General features: G+C 37.3%; 2 protein-coding genes across 2 annotated transcripts; one reads left to right on the forward strand and one right to left on the reverse strand.

Moving 5' to 3' along the window:
- Nucleotides 1-547: 547 nt before the first annotated feature.
- On the forward strand, nucleotides 548-7171 carry LOC133872512 (soluble inorganic pyrophosphatase 4-like). Its single transcript, XM_062310033.1, has 9 exons — nucleotides 548-818; nucleotides 2069-2222; nucleotides 2312-2340; nucleotides 3484-3549; nucleotides 3626-3733; nucleotides 4093-4158; nucleotides 4237-4357; nucleotides 4495-4576; nucleotides 6896-7171. Exons 2-9 carry the CDS (start codon nucleotides 2078-2080, stop codon nucleotides 6936-6938), a joined length of 660 nt encoding a protein of 219 aa, XP_062166017.1. The 5' UTR covers nucleotides 548-818; nucleotides 2069-2077; the 3' UTR covers nucleotides 6939-7171.
- A 2136-nt stretch (nucleotides 7172-9307) lies between these two features.
- On the reverse strand, nucleotides 9308-15509 carry LOC133872302 (small ribosomal subunit protein uS8). Its single transcript, XM_062309781.1, has 4 exons — nucleotides 15349-15509; nucleotides 9928-10076; nucleotides 9672-9832; nucleotides 9308-9549 (listed from the first exon to the last, which is right to left on the reverse strand). Exons 2-4 carry the CDS (start codon nucleotides 10058-10060, stop codon nucleotides 9451-9453), a joined length of 393 nt encoding a protein of 130 aa, XP_062165765.1. The 5' UTR covers nucleotides 10061-10076; nucleotides 15349-15509; the 3' UTR covers nucleotides 9308-9450.
- Nucleotides 15510-21158: the final 5649 nt, after the last annotated feature.

Raw genomic sequence — 21158 nt, forward strand, 5'->3', positions numbered from 1 at the left:
AAATGGAACAAATTCTATGCGATAAAAAAAAAAAAAAAAAACGCTTACATTGTAAGTTTACATGTGTGATTCGTATCGGACTTGTTCGTGATGCCTTTAACCAATAAAAATAAATAAAGGAGTAAAAGGTAAAATGGCCCAACATGCTAGTGGATAGTGCTTTGAGATCCAATGTGACGATGAGTCAGATGCTAACGTGGCAACCTCCGAGCTTGGCGTTTGATGCAACCCCGCCGGGGATGGGTGCACCCACTCACACGTCACCGCCGCCACACTTACTTAATGAATTTCAATAGTAAATCTTTTGTCCAAAATAAACATTAAACAGACTCCCCTAACGTCCGACTAACGCTAACGTGGTGGACCAAACTGCACCTCACGACCGTTAGGAACTCGGTCCCAGTCCCCAGCGGGCCCCAACTTCACTTCACCAGCTGCCCAATCAGAGCCAAACGCGTAGCGCACCGGCGAACAGCTGGAGCCACGATATTTTGTGGCGGCAGAATATACGGATTCCATAAGCATTTCTAACATTGAAACGTTTTGGAATTTTCCGTTTTCTCCCTCTCTCTCTCTCCGTCGCTCTCTTGAGTCTCCTCTCCTTTCCGTCTTTAAATGGCAAAGAGGAAAGAGAGCGGGAACGCGTACAGCTCTCCGTTGCTTTCCTCTACTTAAGCGCCCTTCCCTCTGTCTAGGGCTTCACCTTCTCTTTCGCTCTCCCTTTCTCTCTCTCCCTCCCTCCCTCGAGATCTGTGCCTGTTCTCCGTTTGAAAGCAGAGCTGGAAGCAGAGCAGGAAATAGCGGTTGAGCCGGTTGAGGTACGTTTCAGGTTCTGGTTTTCGAGTCGTAGATCGCTGTTATCCAGGGTTCTGCGGTTCCTCTTTTGTGAATTTAATTGCTCTTTCTCTCGAATTTGTTTTTGCTCATGGATCCGATCGCTCCGTTCTCATTCGTTGTGTGTGATATGGAAATACTGTGTGTGTGTGCCTGTTGGTTACCAATAAAAAAATTGTGTGTTTTGCTGTTGATTTTCAGAGTTTTATTTTGATTTTTGAGGCGAGTTGTTTGGATTTTGAGCTTGAGCGGTATTCACTTTTGAAGGAAACTCTGTGAACTCTTCGTTGCCATTTTTGGTGCGGATTGCGGATTCTACTTTGGCAGATCTGTTCCAGTTGTTGTGGATTTTTTTTCCGTACTGTTTTTTTTTTTTCTGTTACGTTTTTCGAAATGCAATTATCTCTGCGCTTTTACGTGCAAGAAAATGAGTTTTCTTTTCCTTTCTTCATTTTCTACCGCTGTCGGTGCATTAATGCCTGCATTACGTTATTAATCAATTAGATGCTCACCTAAAGAGTCATTTCATTTGGATCCAGAAGCTTAGGGCATGTACATGATACTTTCGTTCTATGTGATCTTGATATTGATTATTGAAGTTTGAAAATGTGAGATAAGCGTTTTGACAGAAATAACGTGTGAAGTGCTAGCCAAACAATGCCTTTGTAACGAACATCATGTTTTTGGGCCTGTAGATGTACAGGATTAGGAAAAATTCTTATTTCTCTTTTCTAGATATTTTTTTTGTCGTTTCTGCTCGACTGTTAGTTGCTCCTGTTATATTCTATAATGTTATCTTATGGTTGGCAATATATATGTAAACGCATATATAAAATATTACGTGTGATCTAGTAATTGGGAACTATCAAATAGTGGACTACTTGCATTCTTCTAAATTCAATTTGAAATAAATAGAAGTTGACAAACGGCCGAATGGGGTTTGTACAAAGGTCTTTACTCCGCATTAAGTATTAAGCATCTCTTTCTCTCTCATTATTAGTCCAAATGTTGTTAATCAGATGGATCTTCTATCAGCGCTGAAAGAGTTTGTTTGGCATTTCTTGTTTATGCTGTTTCCGTAATTTATACTGATGCCTGTGGGACATACACTATGAGAACATTGTTTATGTTAGACTCCTATGATGATGTAGCTTGAATAATAATTTCTAGAAGCTGCATTTTGGCTTTTTATATCAAAGTAGCTACGTTTTGAAATTACTGCATTGTATTTCAGCTTGCAGTTATGGTTCCACCGATTGAAACTCCGAACAAAACTCCCGATGTTCACCATGGTCATCATGCCCCTCATCCACCTCTTAATGAAAGGATACTTTCGTCCATGACCAGGAGGTCTGTTGCTGCACACCCTTGGCATGATCTTGAGATAGGTATGCAATGTCATAGTAAGCGATGGTTGTTGTTTCTATTTAATCAATGTGGCAAACCTATCATATAACCTTATTTTCATTTCAAACAGGACCTGGAGCTCCAAATGTGTTCAACTGTGTAAGGATACTGAACCTTTCTTACCATTTCTTCAGTAGCATTTCTTGCAATGGATGTATATTATGTTCCCGTTCATACTCGCCTAATCGGTTTGTATCATAGGAACTTAAATATTTAAGATTTTCATTTTGGTATAAGACTGTTGGAGGAACCCCCTTATGGCCAGGGCTGGGGGGGAGAAGGCCCTCCTCCAATTATTAGAGAAACTGTATGTTCTTTTCTTGTTCACAACAAAAATTCCTTTTCTAAGCTAATGATGTGGCTCCTAGCTTCTATGGACAATTTGCAAATTGGACCATTTTAAAGAATTGTATAGTGAAAACATGCAAATGGCAGCTAACTTTTTAGGTCACCAGTTTGTTAGGAAATTATCAAAAAAAGGACAAAGGAAAAGAAAGGTATATATGCATCTATTTAGATTTTAGTGGTCCAAAATTTTAATACCATGTAACTTTTTAGTAACTGTCAATCATTTTGACTTTGATCAATTGCAAAAAAAATAATAAAATAAAAAATACTGAATTGCACACATAACAAAAGCACCAAACCCTGAGCCACTTTAACAACAAATTTCTAGCCACTGATACAACAGACTGAGGTTGATGTGGTTCCCACATGCATGATTGTCACCACTGTTACATTCATGTATGACATGAAAATCAATATATAAAGGGACATCTTGATTGCTGCGATTATTGTGTGCGATGCTGCATGACATAATCTGCAAAACATAGCGCCCTCTGATCTACCAGAAGATGTGTCTCATATTTCTATTGATAACTATGAAATTAGAATACCTTAGTGAGACAAGTTAGATGCTCCTCTTGTATACTCCCCTTGACTGGGCTTTGCGTTTTTTGATGGTATTTCGCTTACTTATAAAAAAGAAAACTATAATTGTCCGGAACCGTAATATAGTTGATTTATCTCTTTTCTTTTGATAATCTGCTCTAGAACATACTGTTTTGCATTTTTCTTTATGTATGCAGTTTTATATTGCATTCCAAACTGTCATAGATTTTATCAGTTAGAATTCTTCTTATTCCAGAAGAATTAGGGAAAATTTGACAAGATATTCATTAAAATTTTGTTATACATTCAGCTTTTGGACTTGACCATTGTTCTTGTTGATGGCTCATTCAGGTGGTTGAAATAAGTAAAGGAAGCAAGGTGAAATATGAACTCGACAAGAGAACTGGATTGATCAAGGTAATGATGTGTGCTAAGCCTTTTTTATTGTTCTCCTTGTATGTAAATCGGTTTCTAAATGTACAAAAATGTGCAGGTTGACCGTGTGCTGTACTCATCAGTTGTGTACCCGCACAACTATGGCTTCATTCCTCGTACTCTTTGTGAGGACAATGATCCCATGGATGTCTTGATTATCATGCAGGTATGCACATCCCTGTAGCAATTGTCAATATTTCTCTCTTTCTCTTCATGCATGTCTCTGAATTATACATACGCTTGAAAGCACTTAGCCGTCTAACAAGTTTGTTTGTTCAAGGCATTCAAACTTGAGTAGCACTGACAACCATTGGAGTGTGTACTACCTGTGTCTGTTGTAACAGACGCATGTACATAAATACATTTGTATTCATGTCTCATGTCTGTTAGTACATATGTCAACTGCATTGAACCTGAATGGTGGACTTAACACCACAATTAGCCTTATAAACAATGGTTGGATTCTAGGAAGTTGTAATGTTGAACCTGTCTGATGATATGTTATAGCTTTCCAACCATTGACAGGAGCCAGTTCTTCCAGGATGCTTTCTTCGGGCTAAAGCTATAGGCCTGATGCCTATGATTGATCAGGTAAATATTCCCCAGAAAAAAATAAAATAAAATAATATATATATATCCTTCAAAGGGTGTTAATTTTGATTTACGCAGGGTGAGAAAGATGACAAGATAATTGCTGTTTGTGCTGATGATCCTGAGTACCGACACTACAATGATATCAAGGAGCTCCCACCACATCGTTTGGCTGAGATACGCCGCTTCTTTGAAGACTGTATCCTTTCTGAGTTCCATTTTTTTAGCAAGCTCTAAGTCTGAACATCTGCAAACATATCTAACGGTGTATAATGGTCTTTTCTTTTTGTAAAACCTATGGAATGACAATTAATTGTTCCTTGACAAAGTAATCAGACAAGAAAAATGAGAACAAGGAAGTTGCAGTTAATGACTTTCTGCCTGCCTCTGCTGCCTATGAAGCAATCCAGTACTCCATGTAAGCGATAATCTCTCACTTTACTTTCCTACATGCAAATGCACATACACAAACACAAACAGAAAGACAGGGAGGGGATTCCCCCAACTAGATAAGTGTCTGGTTTGTCTTTTAATGTTTCTTCTGCTAATTAAACTGGTCAATCTGAAATTGAATTGTTAGTAATAATATAATAATCTAAATTAAGAGAAAATAATGCTTCAATATTTTTTTAATTGAAAAGATATTTCAATTTCTGGTTTCATTTTTGGGCAATTGATTTAAACGTTAAAATAAACAAAATAGCTTTTGTATGGCTATATCTGTGTCTTATGTTTCTTTCAAATACTTATCATCCGGCATCATGCAAAGAGCAAATCTATTGATTTCTGTTCATTTCCGTTTGATTTCATATGCATTTATCACCCATCTCTTGCAAGGGGTTATGCATGTAGTGCCCATCCTCAATAAGATAGATGCCAAGATTTTATAATTACTTTTACGTGGCATTTGGTTTGCGGAATTTAATATTCCTCCAGCATCTGCATTCACAGAAATGTGATGCTTGAGAATTTGGATTCCCAAGAATGTGACTATTCCCATGTTTAGAGCATCTCCGGCAGTGATAGGTATTTTATCTATTCAAAAAGCAGTCTTCTCTATTTTACCTATTCACTTTTCAATACAAACTCCAACAGATTCTTTATTTCATTCTCTACTTTCTTTAAATATATTTCACTTATTTTTTATTCCATTTTTTTCACCTAAGTCTCTCATTTGCTCACTCTACTCACGTAAACCGCCACGGCCTCTGAAACTATCCCTTCACTCTCCACCCATTGCCTCTCTTTCCACCAAGGTTTCAAATAGTTCTTCAGTTTTTTACCCAAACCCAGCAGATTTAGCCATTGACCAATCACCCAAGCAGATTCAGCCCTCTCCACCCATCGCCTCTCTCTCTCTCTCTCCAAACCCAAAAATTCCTTCATCTTCCGCTTCAGCCTTGGCCCAGAGGCTCAAGATGAAGATTGGATGGCAGAAAATGGGGCTTGACAAGTGGGTTCAGGAGCCTAAAACCCATATTGGTCTTGCAGCTTCTAATGGCTTCCTCTTTACGGGTGGTTCCCAGGCTATTTCTCCTATGGAGTGGTCCTTGTTTTGGTCTTCGATAGGGTCCGGGGACAAGGGGGAAGAGGATAAATCTGTGGCTTTCCTATCTACCCTTGATGAGGAACATAGGAGGTGGGATAAGATTGAGGGGTGTGAGCTTTAGGAGCTTAGGGTTGAGTTGTTTTGTGGGCTGTTTTTGTAGGGTTGGTGGTGAGGCTGTTGCTTCTTGTATACTCTGTGTGTACTAGGGGCGCCTTACGCTGTTTTTTAATAAATTTGCACTTACCAAAAAAAAAGGCTTCCGCTTTGCTTAAATTTTCCTTTTTGAATCTTCTTTCCTCTTAACAATTTGCACATGATTTTCGGCGTCTCTCATTTGAGCCTAAAAACCCAGATCAATCTTGCATTTGGGTCTCTATATGGCGCTGTCTCAGCATTTTTCTTTCTCGACGGCGTCTTTGTTTTGTATTTTTAGAGAGAGAAAATGGCAGAGGGAGAGAGAGAGCAGAGAGGTGACTTGAGAATATTATTTTATTCTTATCGTGTGCTATAGTGAATAGCAACTTGCTATTCACTGTAGCAAAAAATGACAGCGAAGAAAAACTATATATAAACAAACCGTGGTTTTTCTTTTATTTCCCAATATATTAAGTGTACTATTTGATTTATTTTATTCATTTTTCACCTATAACCAAATAACCTGTTCATTTCCATTTTTTGTGGAATAAAATAGTTCATTGCTTTTGAATACAAATTTTACAAATGGTCACCATAAAATCCAAAAAGGTAGTACTAAAAAAATAACTATAACAAAATTATCACATAATTAAACTTTTCTTATATTATAGCAATTTATACAATGGAGAGGGAGATAGTTTTTTTTAGGATTGAGGTTATGGTTTAGCGTGCCCGTGAGAAAGGTTTAGTGTCTTATTAATAAAAACGTATGAGATGTGGGCATTCTTGACTTTTAAAATGTGGATTCCCTCCTAACCCCTTTAGGTGGGAATCCATGTTCTTCGGGTGCCTGGATTCTCTTCACTTAAATGCAATCAAATGAGGTAATCTTTTAGGGCAACCTTAAAAGTTTACCCCATACGAACGCATGTCCCATTAGGGGCTAATCTTAAATATCTTACATTTTTTTATTCCTTTTCTGATTCATGTCAAGAATCTTTATGTGCATGTATTATGGCCGTCTGATTTCATTTATCATATGTTTTTGTGAAGGAACCTCTATGCGGACTACATAGTGGAGAGCTTGAGGCGGTAGTCGTTTGTGTGAGTAATACATAACGAAGTCGCTTTTATGTTGTTTTCCTTTAATACAAAGAACCTCTCTATCTCTTGCTGTGCTGCTGTGCATACTTTGGCTTCACGAATATGTGCTAATATTACAACATCTAAACGAATTGGCTTTTATGATGTTTATTACAAGTACCTTGTGATTTTTGATGTAATGAATATCTGGAAGGAAAGGGAAAAATCAAGTCTGGGTTTAGAGTAGATTGATGCTTGTGATGATTTTTCTACGTTTGTCCTCAATTTGTCACCCATTTTGGTAAGACCCTTTGCTTCATCCAAATCATCCGCAGTCGATTTGTCACCGTATTTTCAACTACGTTTTGCTTCTCTTCGACTATGTTATGAAACAGTGTGTCGTGGCTTGCTTTAGGAAATGTCCAAATGTGGAATGTATAAATAAATGAGTGTTTATCTTCAAGATCTCAGGTGAGCAAGAGCCCTGGTTGCTTTAAATTTGCCCTTTATATGCCGTTGGCTGATTTATTGTGTAGAGAGGGTTAATTTGTGAATCCCAATAAATATAAGCATTCGAAACTTCATCTTTCAAATTTTTTTTTTATTTTTTTTATTTTTAACACAATGTCAAGAGAATTGGATAAGGGGAGAAATGGGATTGGTTGATAAGCGGAATCCACTCTTCATCTTTCATTTAGTTGTAAACATTGGATGCAAACTTTTTTGAGTGGTACATTGTCATCACTTGTTCAATAGTCATTGCTGTCCACTTTAAAGCTGAGTGCAAATTGAATCAGCCGACTCATTTCAATCTCACTGATGGATCATGACATCAAAGATGGATGCCTTTGGCTGGCTACTAATGACGTCTAAAAGTAATTTGTTATGAGAAAAAAAATAATGTTTGATTGATTGCGGCTCGATTAGAATTTTTGCTAATTTAAGAAGTTAGGCAACCTATTCGCCAAAAATTTCTCCTCAACCCTACTAAATCGTGGTCCCAACTTATTGAATGGCAGAAGATTAATGAACAATACTAGCAGCATATTTCCTTAAACTAATTCTTAATTAAGAGAACTAAACTACTACTTGCTTCATTATTTAAAAATACTCCACGATAATTTTTCTTATATTTTCTTATACCATTTAAGTATTCTTTAAATTAAATGTCAGGAAAAAGAGAAAGGAAAGAAATCATTTAAATATTATTTCAAATAAATGCCAGAGAAATAAGAAATGAAATAGTTTTTATGTATATATATATATTAAAATAATGTTAATGAACTACTTTTGCTTTCTTAGATTAAAGTACAACTTTTGGTTCTCTTTGTATTTTCTTTTAGTTTAGGAAACAACAAAAGAATCTGATTCAATAGTTTTTTTAAGAATTTTCCCTACATTAAGGAAATAAGATTTAGGGAAGTTGTCGGTAGTGCTCTAAATGATTAAACATTTACCTTTTTTTTATTAGCTTAAGTTTTCTGAACAAGTGATGATTTAACATATTATTAGAGTAAAAATCTTAGGTTCGAACCTTATCTTCGTTATTCACTTCCTATCTCAATTAAATATCTTACGGTGATTAGATAATTAAATTTACATTTCCTAATGATAATTTAACAAAGTCGTCCTGCATGGATCCTTTTACGCTAAAGCACCAACGCTTACACGGATGAGGAATAATTTGTGCACAACTCATACACAACTTTAACTATTTTTTGTTATGATCAACCATTAAATTTGTTTTTCTACATGTGGACCTTAAATATTTAATTATTGATCTTAAATAAAATAGTTGTTAGAATTATGTACAAGTTGGGCCAAAAACATTACTCTTTAGGATCCACGTTCATAAGAGGAAACAAAAAATTTATCCTGGCTATCAACCTACCGTAAACCACCTTTATCTAGGTTTGGGGTCGGCTACGCAAAAAAGATGACACTAACGTGACAGGCGGGTAATTCTGTAATTGTCCAGTCATTTAATAGAGAAAAGTGAAGTCAATTCAGTTTCCAAACTTTGATGAACATGATTCAGAGCTTAAGATTAAGGGTCCGTCTGGGTTTGCGATTTCAAAAAGTGCGATTTAAAATAACGATTTTAAAATGTGCGATTTGAAAAAAAAAATGATTTTTAAAAACGCAGTTAAACGTTTGACAAAATCACAGTTTAGCCTTTAAAATCGCGAATTTACCTTTTAAAATTCTGCGTTTTCAAAAAAGCACCATCTTATCTGCGATTTGAAAAAGCAGATTTTCTGCGTTTTCAAATCGCAATTTTTAAAAACGCAGTTCCCAAACGATCTATATTCTGCAATTTGATTTAAAATCGCACTTATTGTCTACGAAATCGCAATCTCAAACGCACCCTAAACGCCATAATGAAAAATTATAATCTCGTATTATGGCTAGATAATCATCCTTAAAATTGAACCGGAAAACAAGCACAAAAATGAAAATTTTCAACTACAAAACTCCTTGAAAGCAGGAAAGATTTTCCAAAAGCATAACAGGAAAAGCTCTACCTAGTAAAAGAAACCGAGAACTTTTCCACCAACGTTTTTCCTCCTAGCCTCCTCGTGGTCCATGATGCCCGCAGAAGTTGTCAAAACAATATATCCAAACTGTAAATTTATATTCAATTGTTACCCCAAGAATGACACTCAAACAGTTTAGACAATAGTAATTTCATCATGAAGCAAACCATCTTTTAGAGAGTATGCAATGTTGAAATTTGCATGCTAACCTGTCTAGAGGGAAGCAATCTAGCAGTCCAGGGCTCGATCTCTTTGACGCCAACATCAAAACGAGGGCTAATAACCCCACACTTGTTCAATCTCCCATTTAGTTCAACCACAATTTTTCCAGATCTGTGATCATCCACAAACTCAAATTCACCAATATATCCTGGAGTCCAAAACAAAGGTGCACAAGGAGGTGAGGTTCAAAAATTAAACGATGCAACAGAAAAGTCAAAGAAAAGAAAAGAGATGGATGCTAACCATGCTTCTGCATGACCAACAGAAACTTGACGATAACCTTTGAAGAAGGCCTGATCATGACCTGCCGCTTTCCTCGCTTCTCAGCATTGTACATGCTCTTTAGAGCATCATTCAAAACGCTGACTCTCACCATCCTTTCAAAGACAGGGCTGCCACACAAGTTATAGCATGAATTAGAAAGATCATTAATATCAAGAGAACAATGAGTGCTTCTTTCTTTTATAACTTAGAGCCGTGCGAGATGAAAGTCTCATGCACAGTTTTGAATAAGAGAAAAAAGTGAAGAATCATCTTTTCAACTCTGACTCTCCCACACCAGTCGTTGCTTTTCTTCCTGTTACTTCGATAGTAACTGCTTCAGCTTTAGCCACTCAAATTTTCAGTATTCCTTTTTATTTCTCATCAAATGAATGGCATTCTTCTGGAAATCCTAACTATTCTTAGATCCAAGAGATGGAAGTTGGGGACCCCAAGTGGAAAGCAAGGAAAGATTCGTGGTTCCTCATCAAGTGAAAGTCTCAGTCTGATTTCCTACTCTTCGAAAGCAAAGCATCCATCATGGGATCTGCACCTGTCTCCACTTCCGGTCTTGGTCCCGGTGTGGCAGCTACAACCTTTTTACAGTTGTCAACTGGATCTACTACCTCTATTCGGTTAATCCTAGTACCTAACTATACTATAGGATAAGCCAAATATCACTAGTGACATCTCAAGTGAGATATTCAACGAGAAAAGATTTTGAACCTCAAGCTTATTAGCCTGATTAGTCGACCAAAGAAACTACCCCAACTATTCCTAGCTTAGCCTATCTTTTAATCAGTTCAGTCTGATGCGGCCCCATCTTCAAAGATAATAAGCTTGTCTGCCTCCCCTTTAGATAATATAGAGAGAGGTGAGCATTCTTACTATTCTTTGTTTGAGTCTCTGGATATTTTAAGCAAAAAAGACGGGCTTTCTATAACTAGTTTGCTTTTCTTCTTCGTCTTAAGAGTGAAAAAGCATGTTTAGCCCAAAACAAGGGAAGTTTGGAAAAGCCTAGCAGACGGGATTATCAACCCCTTTCTATTAAGACCTCTACATCTTCCTTACCCTTTACAAAAAATTTACCCCTATTTTGGCGAGGAAAGCTCCCAACAAGCAATGGATTGAGCTTTAGAAAGCTGTTGCGCATTAGAACAAGCAACGGATTGAGTGATGGAGATCAAGGCACCGCTTCAAAGGATCTCGTTCAAGTACCAATTGGGCCGGTTACGAGAGCATGAGCAAAGAAGTTCAATGATGTACTCAGCAGACTCATCCAAGAGTTATGGGCTCAAGCAAATTTGTGGAGGCCCATTGAGCATGATCCACGTGGGCAACAAAGAATCGTCACCTTGATTCAAGTTCTAGAAGGATCCGGTCAAGGCTAAGAATTGGCAAGAAATATTTTGGGTCTATTCTAGAAGGATCGGATTGCATGGCTATTCTAGGCGCCACTTTCTTTCCTTTTATGTTGTCTTTTGTTTCCTTCTATATGACTCTAGGCTTCCAGCTCTTCTTTCCTATTTCATCTCTTTTTTTTTAGGCAAGTAGGGATTTATTTTAGCTTTGATTAGGAGGGTGGGCATCCAGCCTTTATTGCCTTATATGTCTTGTGTGTTTTAGGAAGGTAAGGATTTCTTTCCTTACCCATTTTCGGCTTTAATTAGGTTTTCTATATTAGGGTTTTTCTCTTGTAATGTTCAGCCCTTTAAATAGGTGCATAAGCAATGGAAAACGCAGACATTGATTATTCATAAAACTTGTGAGGTTTATTCTCTTTGGTTCTTTGAAAAACTACGCGAACTTATCGGGATTTCCCGTGGCGTTCATCTCGACTTATTAAACGGAGTTTCCACCACCGTTTGTGGCATCTTCCTTATACCGAGGTTCTTGTTTGTCATAAACAACGGGTCGAGGTCTTCCATTCGAATCTGTCCATAGAACGATCTTGGGTTCCCTTTCGTTGTTGGGTCTCGTTATTCTTGACGGGGTTCACATCACTGAGCTGTGCAAAAGTCGTCGTGAATTGTGATTGTCATACTAATGGAAGCAATCATCACTTTTATAAACAATACAGCAAAAACTTCAGTCAATGTGATGGTCCGGGCATTACACTGTCACCACATCGGGTTGAAGGAAAAGTTGAAAAGTTTGTTCCCTGTGAACAATATGTTAAGTTGTACGAAGAGCGAAGTCTGATTGCACTAAGCGTATATGATCATGGTTTGCTATCTTCCCCAAGATACCAAGCATAAGAACAATTTAGAGGAGACTTAGAAATGCATTCATCCGAGGTAGGCAAATTCTAGATCATATTCTTATTGCCAATAAATGCCTTGATAGCAGATTGAGATATAGAGAACTGAGGGTTATTTGTAAAATGGACTTAGAAAACGATTATAATCACGTTAATTGGGATTTCTTGCTGCACATGCTGAGAAGGCGTGGGTTTGGGGGGAAATTGTGCTTAAGGTTAGGTCATTGCATTTCCTCAGTGCATTTCTCGGTTTTGGTGAATGGCTCTCCCACAAGCTTCTTTAGCAGCTCTTGTAGATTGAGGCAAGGGGACCCCTTGTTTCTTTTGCTGTTTGTCATAGTGATGGAGGTGTTGGGTAAGGTTATTTCAGCTGTAGTGAGTGAAGGTTTGTTGTTTGACTTCTCCATGGGGATATGGACTGATATTTCTCATCTTCTGTTTGTTGATGATACCTTACTTTTCTGTGGGTCCGACCCAAATCAACTTTGCAGTTTATGGAGCTTACTCTTACTTTTTGAACCTGTGTCATGTTTGAAGATGAACTTAGCCAAGTCGAAATTGGTTCTTGTGGGAGATGTTGATAATGTGGATGGGTTGGCTGGAATTTTGGGTTGTGGGCTTGTGTCTTTGCCCTTGAAGTATATTGGTCTTCTATTGGGGGCATCCTATAAGGCCAAAAGCATATATGGGATGGTGTTATTAAGAAGATAGAACATTGGTTGGCTAGTTAGAAAATGTTGTATTTGTCTAATAGTGGTAGGACAACCCTTATCAAGAGTACCCTATCCAACTTACCTAAATACTTCATGTCCCTATTTCCTCTCACTGCGAGTGTTGCATACCATATTGAAAAAATCCAATATGATTCCTTATAGGGGGCTAAGTGAAGAGTTCAAGTATCACCTAGTGAAATGGTCCAAGATTTGTACGCCGATCTCTAAGGAATGGTTGGGGACTAGGAACTTGCTGAGGTTCAATCATGCTTCTTAGGTAAATGGCTTTGGCTCTATGGGCTTGAGAGAGAGGCTTGGTGTAGAGTGGTGGTGTTTTAGTGAGCCTAATGAGGTGTAGGGGGTGGGTTTGCGGGGGAGTATTAGGAGGGGTAAGGTGAAGTTTTGTAGTCATACTAGATTTGAGGTGGGAGATGGCTCCAAAGTTAGATTTGAGCATGATCTTTGGTGTTGGGATATGGCCCTTAAGGAAGCCTTTCCGATTTTATTTGGTATTCCTTGCGCAAAGGATGCTTTTGTTACAGCTCACGTGGAATTTGCTAGAGGTGTCATTCAGTGGAACGTGGATTTTGCTAAAGCGGCTCATGATTGGGAGGTGGAAACCTCTGCCTCGTTCTTCAGGGTGTTGTATTTAGCGAGAATGAGATGGGAAGTGGAGGATAAGCTGTGATAGGTCCCTTCCAAAAGATGGTTGTTTAGTGTTAAATCTTTCTACAGTGTCAAGGGTTGCCATGATGGTTTTCGTTTCTCTTGAAAAAGTGTTAGGCGGATTAAGGTTTTGTTGAGAGTGGCATTTTTTGGTTGGTTGGCGGCCCTAAGATAGATCCTTACCATGGACAATATCTAAAAGCAGCGCATTATTGTGGTTGATTGGTGTTGTATGTGTGAAATGAATGGGGAGTCCAAAGATCATCTTCTGTTTCATTGTGAGGTTGCTTGTGCCATTTAGAATGTTTTCTTCAGTCGATTTGGGTTGTCTTAGGTTACACTTAAACGAGTATTCGATTTGTAGACTTGTTGGTGGACTGCGAATAACACTTAAGAGTGTTAATGTGTGGAAGATGGTGCCTTCGTGCCTTTTGTGGTGTGTATGGAGGAAAATGAATGGTAGTAGTTTTGAGGATCGTGGAAGGACTTTGGAGAAGATTAAATCCTTATTTTCAACACATTGTATCTTTAGACAGCTGCTTTTGTTTCTCATTTTATGATTAGTTATCATGATTTTCTCGTTCTTTTTGCTCCTACTAGTTAGATGGCTTCTCTTGTATATTTATTTTGCACTTGGGAGCGCCTTGCGTTTTTAATGATATCTCGACTGTCAACTATATTGCATCAGAGGCAAAGCAGCTGATTTGAAATCTTGAGTTTCCCCGTAGAAAAAAAAAGTGGTATACATTGAGAGAATAAAGGCTTCTATCAGAAATAGAACGCTTGGTTCAGTGAATGGTCATGATCAACCCTTTTCTTTTCATCCCTAGACTGAGGTTCCACCTCGTCGTAAGTTCCGGCTTCTACATTGCATGCTACTTCAGTATCTCCTCAGGAAGAGGACGTGGCCGAGGTGGCAAATCATAAACATATTACATCCAAAGTTCATAAATGATCACAAGGGTCCAGAGAAACAGGACCCAAAATTAGAATGGCTTTCCAAACATGCATGCAGAAGAGGACAGAGAACCAAGGAGTTTATATGTCGTGAAAGCTAGTAGCAACTCAGACATTTCAATTCCGAGATGCACCTTGACATCCAAGACGCAGCAGTTGAGTCGCATCCTATTGGGCATCCACATGCATTTTCAAAATAAAAACGACAACAACAAAAGAAACCCCCTTAAACTATTTCATGCTATTTATATTCTTTCACCAATTTTCAAGCGAGCAAGGCTTAAATATATCAGATAATTCTCTGATTCCTAAATTACTATGAAAATAAAAATATCCAGCTTTATAACCGATTTCCCGTATTATGTCGCAACCTGAATTTGTCCTCATATCTTTTCTTTCAAACAAAATTCTACTCAAATATAGAGTATTTCCAACGATTATTTTTCTTCTCACTTTTATGCTTGTATGAACTCGATTTCCTAAAACTAAGATACCCAGCTATTCTATATTGCAAATAGCATTTCTGAGCGCTTGTAAACTCCTCTCCTCTTCTATTTCATCTCAATGTACACACACAACTAAAAACCAAACAACTGGGTATAGCTCCATCAATTTATACTGATAGATGTCACAAAGAATGCAAATTCTCCAGAAGAAAGAAAGAGACATAAACTCATATGAAAACAACGAGGTACCCAAATGAATGCAACAGTCACATCACGCATTACGCGACCACATATTATGCAAAAATACAGAAAAACCCAAATCTTAGTTTTAGGTTGTCAGTAAAGGTGGGTGAGAGCGTACCTTGGGGTTGAACTAGCTGCGTCCGTTCCGTGCCTCAATGAAGTGGAAGAAGAAAATAAGGACTAGCCGACTAGGGTTTGGGCCTTGCGAGAAACGGGCGTATTTTTCCCCTGTAATTGTAGCGGCGGGCCAATAAGGGTTAAGAGAATGTTTGGATAACACTTAGGCCTTCCTATGGTTTGCGGAATAAGTCAATAGAATTGAGGAATAGTCATTCCTTTATTTGGTAAAGACCTATTCCTTAGAATAGCTATTCCATATTAAAAAATAATAATAATAATAATAATTTCATGAGAATAACTATTTTCTTACGAAGAGGAATAGCTATTCCTCCCATTTCGTGAACCAAACGAAGTCTTACTTTTTTTTCTTTTTCTTTTTTATTTTAGGGATAATTGCACCATTGGTTCTTGGGGTTGGCCTAAATTACAAATCATTTTCTGTGGTATAAAAGGTTCATGGATGGTCCATATGGTAAACTATAATTACAAATCACTCCCTAAACCCATTTTTCGTCCACCAAGTTAACAATTCCGATAGTTTGCCACGACATTCCCACTAAGAAATCGACACGTGTCCATTACAATAAAAAAAAATATAAATAAATAAAACTTAAAATATATATATATATATATATATATATATATATATATATATATATATATATATATATATATTTTAAAAAAAAAATAGCAAAGGGGTGGCTACCGGGGGTGGCCCGGCCACGTCTGGGGGTGGTGCATGGCCTCCCCTAAGCCTGAGGTAGCCACATGTCGATTTCCTATTAGATATGACGTGACAAACTAACGGAATCTGTTAATTTGGTGGACGAAAAACAGGTTCAGGAAGTGATTCGTAATTGTAGTTTACCACAGGGACCCTCCATGAACTTTTTGTACCACAGGGAGTGATTTGTAATTTAGGCAAACCCCAAGAACCAGCTGTACAATTATCCATTTATTTTATTATTTTTCAAAAACATATTTTGGTTTTTTTTAATTTAAATTATATTAAAGTTTTATACAATTTCTTTTTTCTTTTCTTTTTTTTTTAATTTTGTTTCACTTTTTTTAAATCATCTAAATATAATTTCAAAAAATAAATGTTCTCGATATTCACAATTTTAAATATAGTAAAAAAAATAAAATAATATAATACAAAAAAACACACACTCAAACAAGCCTACAGGTTCTTACGTCGATATTTCTCGCCTCGGAAAAAATTATCATTCAACTTGATAAAAAAATGCAAAATTAGTCAATGTGGTTTACTTGATTTATATTAGTTTTATATGGTATCAAAATGAACTCAAAGGTTCCTGGAGTATGCTAAAAAACAAATAATTTACTGCAATCAAATTCTGTCAAAACACTTAACGGATTCCGTTAGTATACCACGCCAACGCCAATAAAATGAAAACACATGTCACTCTTAATAAAAAAATATAAAAATATAAAATTAAATAAATTAAAAACTTAAACATTTATTTTATTTTATTTTATTTTTTAAAAAAAAGAAAGGGGTAGCTCGCACACATCCGGCTTCCTCTGGGGTGGCCTTTGAGCCACCCCAGCCACTATTGGGGGTGGCTCGAAGGCCACCCCAGCCAAGGGGGTGGTTGAGGAGCCACCCATTTTCTTTTTTAAACAAAAATAAATAAAAATAAACAAATTATTTAAGTTTTTAATTTCTTTAATTTTGTAGTTTTATATATATAATTAAGAGTGATACGTGTCGTCATTTTATTGATATTGTCATGGCATATTAACAAAATCCGTCAAGGGTAATGAATGATTCATTTTTTTGGCATACCATATGACCTTTAAATTTATTTTAATACCACATGGAGTTAATTGTAAATCAAGTAAATCACAATAACTGATTCTGTATTTTTCCTTAAAAAAATTAATCACCGATAACTATTTTAAAATGGACATTGTTATTAAGGGTCCGTTCGGGTTTGCGATTTCAAAAAGTGCAATTTTAAAAGGATAAATGTATAATAAATCCCTGAGTTGACGAGCAATTTAAAAACAATCCCTCACTTTTTAATTTTCAACATTTACTAATTAACTTTTTCGCGTTTTTTAATATGGTCATTTTGTTCATTTTTCATCCAATTTTGTTTACTCCATTTGGCTGAGTCAATGTTTGGTCACGTCAGCATCGACAATTAAGTCTCAAAATGACGTCGTCTCGATATTTCATTATTTTTTTAATAAATAAAAATAAATAAATTGAAAAAAATAAATAAAGAAAAAAGGGGAGTGGCTAATGCCACCATGGGGGTGGCCGACCACCCCCATTTTGGCCTGAGCCACCCCCTTGGCTAGTATGGAGTGACCGAACCACTCCCATGGGGTGGTTCGGCCACCCCATGGCAAAATATATATATAAAAAAAAAAAAAATAAAAAAAAAAAATGATGGGTTCGAACCACTCTCAAGAGCCACGGGGTGGTTCGAGCACTCCTATGGGCAAAGCTAAAATTTTTTTGAAGGGTTTGGCCTATAGGGTAGTTTGGCCACCCCACGTACAAACCCTAAAATAATTTAGAGGGTTTGACCCTTGACAGAGGTGGTTCGGCCACCCCCAAGGGCCAAAACCCTTATTTATTTTTCCTATCATGAAGTGGTTTGGCCACCCCAGACCGGCCAAGAGGGTTGCTGAGCCACCCCCTTGGACAAAATGGGGGTGGTCGAGCACTCCATGATGGGCAAGAAGGGTGGCTGAGCCACTCCGTTCTTCTTCTTCTTTTTTTTTTTCTTTTTTATTATTATTATTATTATTATTATTATTATTATTATTATTATTATTATTTTAAATAAAATTATTAAAAAAATAAGGAAATGTTAAAACGGCGTCGTTTTTAGGCTTAGTTGTCGATACTGACGTGGCCAAACAGTGACTCAACCAAACGAAGTTAACCAAATTGGATGGAAAATTGACGGAATGACCAAATTCAAAAACGCAAAAAAGTTGAGTAAATGTTTAAAATTAAAAAGTGAGAGAGAGACCATTTTCAAATCGCGCGTCGACTCAGGAATTTATTATACATTTACCCATTTTGAAATGTGCGATTTAAAAAAAGTAATTTTTAAAAATGCAGTTAAGCATTTGGTAAAATCGCAGTTGAGCCTTGAAAATTTTGTGTTTTCAAAAAAACACCCACTTGCATGCAATTTGAAAAGACAATTTTTTTTTTTTGCATTTTGAAATTACAAATTTTAAAAAACGTAATTCTCAAACAATTCATTTTTTGCAATTTAGCTTAAGATCGCCATTTTTATCGACGAAATCACAATTTCATATGCACCCTTAGAGCATTCACAGCAGCTTCACTTTGATTTTCCTTAAGTTTAGGGAACAAAACTACTTTATGTTTCCCTATCCAAATACACTCCACAATAGCTAGGGGTGTGTAGATTCTACCCATACCAGCCAACCTGCCCCGCCCCGCACCAACCCGCCTCACCAATAACGGATATAAGACATTTCTAGAAAAGTGCGGATCCAAAATATGCCAACCCGTGATTTATGAGGTGGGTTGCGGTATTAAATTTTTTCTCACCCGCACACCCGCTCCGCCCTGCATCCCTTTATACTCATACCATCACATTTTCCCTAAAAAAAATTTTAAGAGTCACGATTAGAGGTATGCCTTTGATTTCATCAAATTTTTCCCAAAAAAATTATAAGAATTATGACTAGAGTCACGATTAATTGCGCAGATTGTGTACCTTTGATTTCATTCAATACAGTTCTGAAAATGGACAGTTCTGCACTATCCATTCATCTCTATTTTTATTCTATTTTCATATACACTTACATCTCTACATTCTCATATACACATACCCATTCAATCTACAATCACAAAAAAGAATAAAAAAGTTATTTACAGTGGGGTTTTGAACTGGGTTAGCAAGATTGTGAATTATTTTTCTGGTTTTGAGCCTAGGAAAAAGAAAAAGAAAAAGGAATACCCGAACCCGCATAAACCCGTCCCGATCCGTGCTACCCGAGGCCTAGCGGGTTGACCATTCACTATGTGGGTTGCGGATCTCAATTTTCAAATCCGTTCACTGCGGGGCGGGCTGTGGAAAACATGCAAATCCAGCCCGCGCCACCCCTAACAATAGCTTCCATTATATTCCTTATATCAATTAAATTTTATTTATTTACAAATATAAGTTTGTATCTACCCTCACATTTTTTACAAAATTTCAACCCAATTCCCAATAAAAGGTAAAAGGATGAGAGATGAGAAAAGAAATAAAAATAGTTTGTATTAAAATAATGGATATAAAAACTCTTTTGGTTCCTTAGAGCACTAGCAACAGTCTCCCTATATTGGCTCCTTTCCCTAAATATAGGAAAATTTTCACAAAAACTCACTAAAATCAACCCACAATAGATACCCCAAATTTACATTTTTTGGTTGGGAAGCTACAGTGCTACCCAATACATTGGGTAGCACTGTAACTTCCCAATCAATTTTTTTAATGAAAAAAATCCCTCTCTCTGATTCTCTCTCTCTCTCCTTCACAGTTGGCTTCACGCATCACTTCGTCTCCTTCATCTCATTCTCTTCTTTTGTGTTTCCTTTCTTTTACTTGTTATTTCTTTCAAGAAGAACAGAGGGTGAGATGAAAGAGAGAGACTGTGAGATACTGAGAGAAAATCCAAGAGATCAGAGAGAGAGATCGGGAGTTTCAGAGAATGAACCCGAGAGAGAGAGAGATGCAGACGGAGAAGGAGATCGCCGGAACCCGCGAACGCAGAGGAGCCGATCGTCGGTGGGTCGCCACCGGTGAACCCAGGTGAGGCAATTTTTGGCGAAGTAGAGGGTGATTTCCGGTGGGTCTTTGGTTGATCGATCGGTGGGTGGTACTGGATTTAATAATTGTGAGGGCTGGGCTGTGAATGATTCTAGGAGATGATGATTTTTATGGAGGGTTTTGCCAAAAATCTCTCATGCCTCTCTCTCTCTCTCTCCCATGGGTTTGTTAGTTTGATCTGGTTTTTGTTTTGCTTCTGCTCTGTTTGTGGGTTTTGGGAGTTTGTTGGCATTCTTCTGTGAGTGGAACCAGATTTGTTGGTTTTCATTTGGTTTTCATCCAGGATTAGCCGGAGAAGACGAGAGCAAAAGAGTCTAGAGAGAGAAGACGAGTGGGAGAAGAAAAGAAATTGATAAAAAAAAATAAAAGTAGGAAAGAGAAAAAATAATATTTAATTTGTATAGAGAAAATTAAGGGAATCTGGTGTGGGATGTTTTTTTTTAGGGAAACAAGAAGTGGTTTTGTTCCCTAAATATAGGGAAAATGGTTGGGAAGCTGCTGCTAGTGCTCTTAGAGCACTCCCATTAGACTCCCTAAAATGGTTTACTTCTTATATTTAGGGAAAATTTCATCAAAGACATCAAAAAACACCCTCCATCAGACACCCTAAATTTACATGATCTCCTTGGGAATCTACGGTAACCATGTAAATATACATGGTTACTATAGATTCCCTACCTAATATTTTAATAAATAAAATAACCATCTCTCTCTCCTCTCTCCTTCCACCTTCCCCGTCCTCCATTGTCTCCAACCCGTCAAAACTCAAACTCAATCAAAATAAAAAATTTCTTCAACCACAGCAAAGCCCCAAGCCCTAGGATCACCGAAAAATTCATAGTTCAGAATTCCACTGAAATTTCACAGTTTGAAATGTCCGGAATTCCACCGGAAGCTTGCACCTCAAGCCACCAGAATCGCACCCTCAACTTCTACGGCATCACCCACTGGAGATCGGACCTTCCTCTCACCG

Source organism: Alnus glutinosa, chromosome 7 (genome assembly GCF_958979055.1).
Source record: "Alnus glutinosa chromosome 7, dhAlnGlut1.1, whole genome shotgun sequence".
Taxonomy (NCBI): domain Eukaryota; kingdom Viridiplantae; phylum Streptophyta; class Magnoliopsida; order Fagales; family Betulaceae; genus Alnus; species Alnus glutinosa.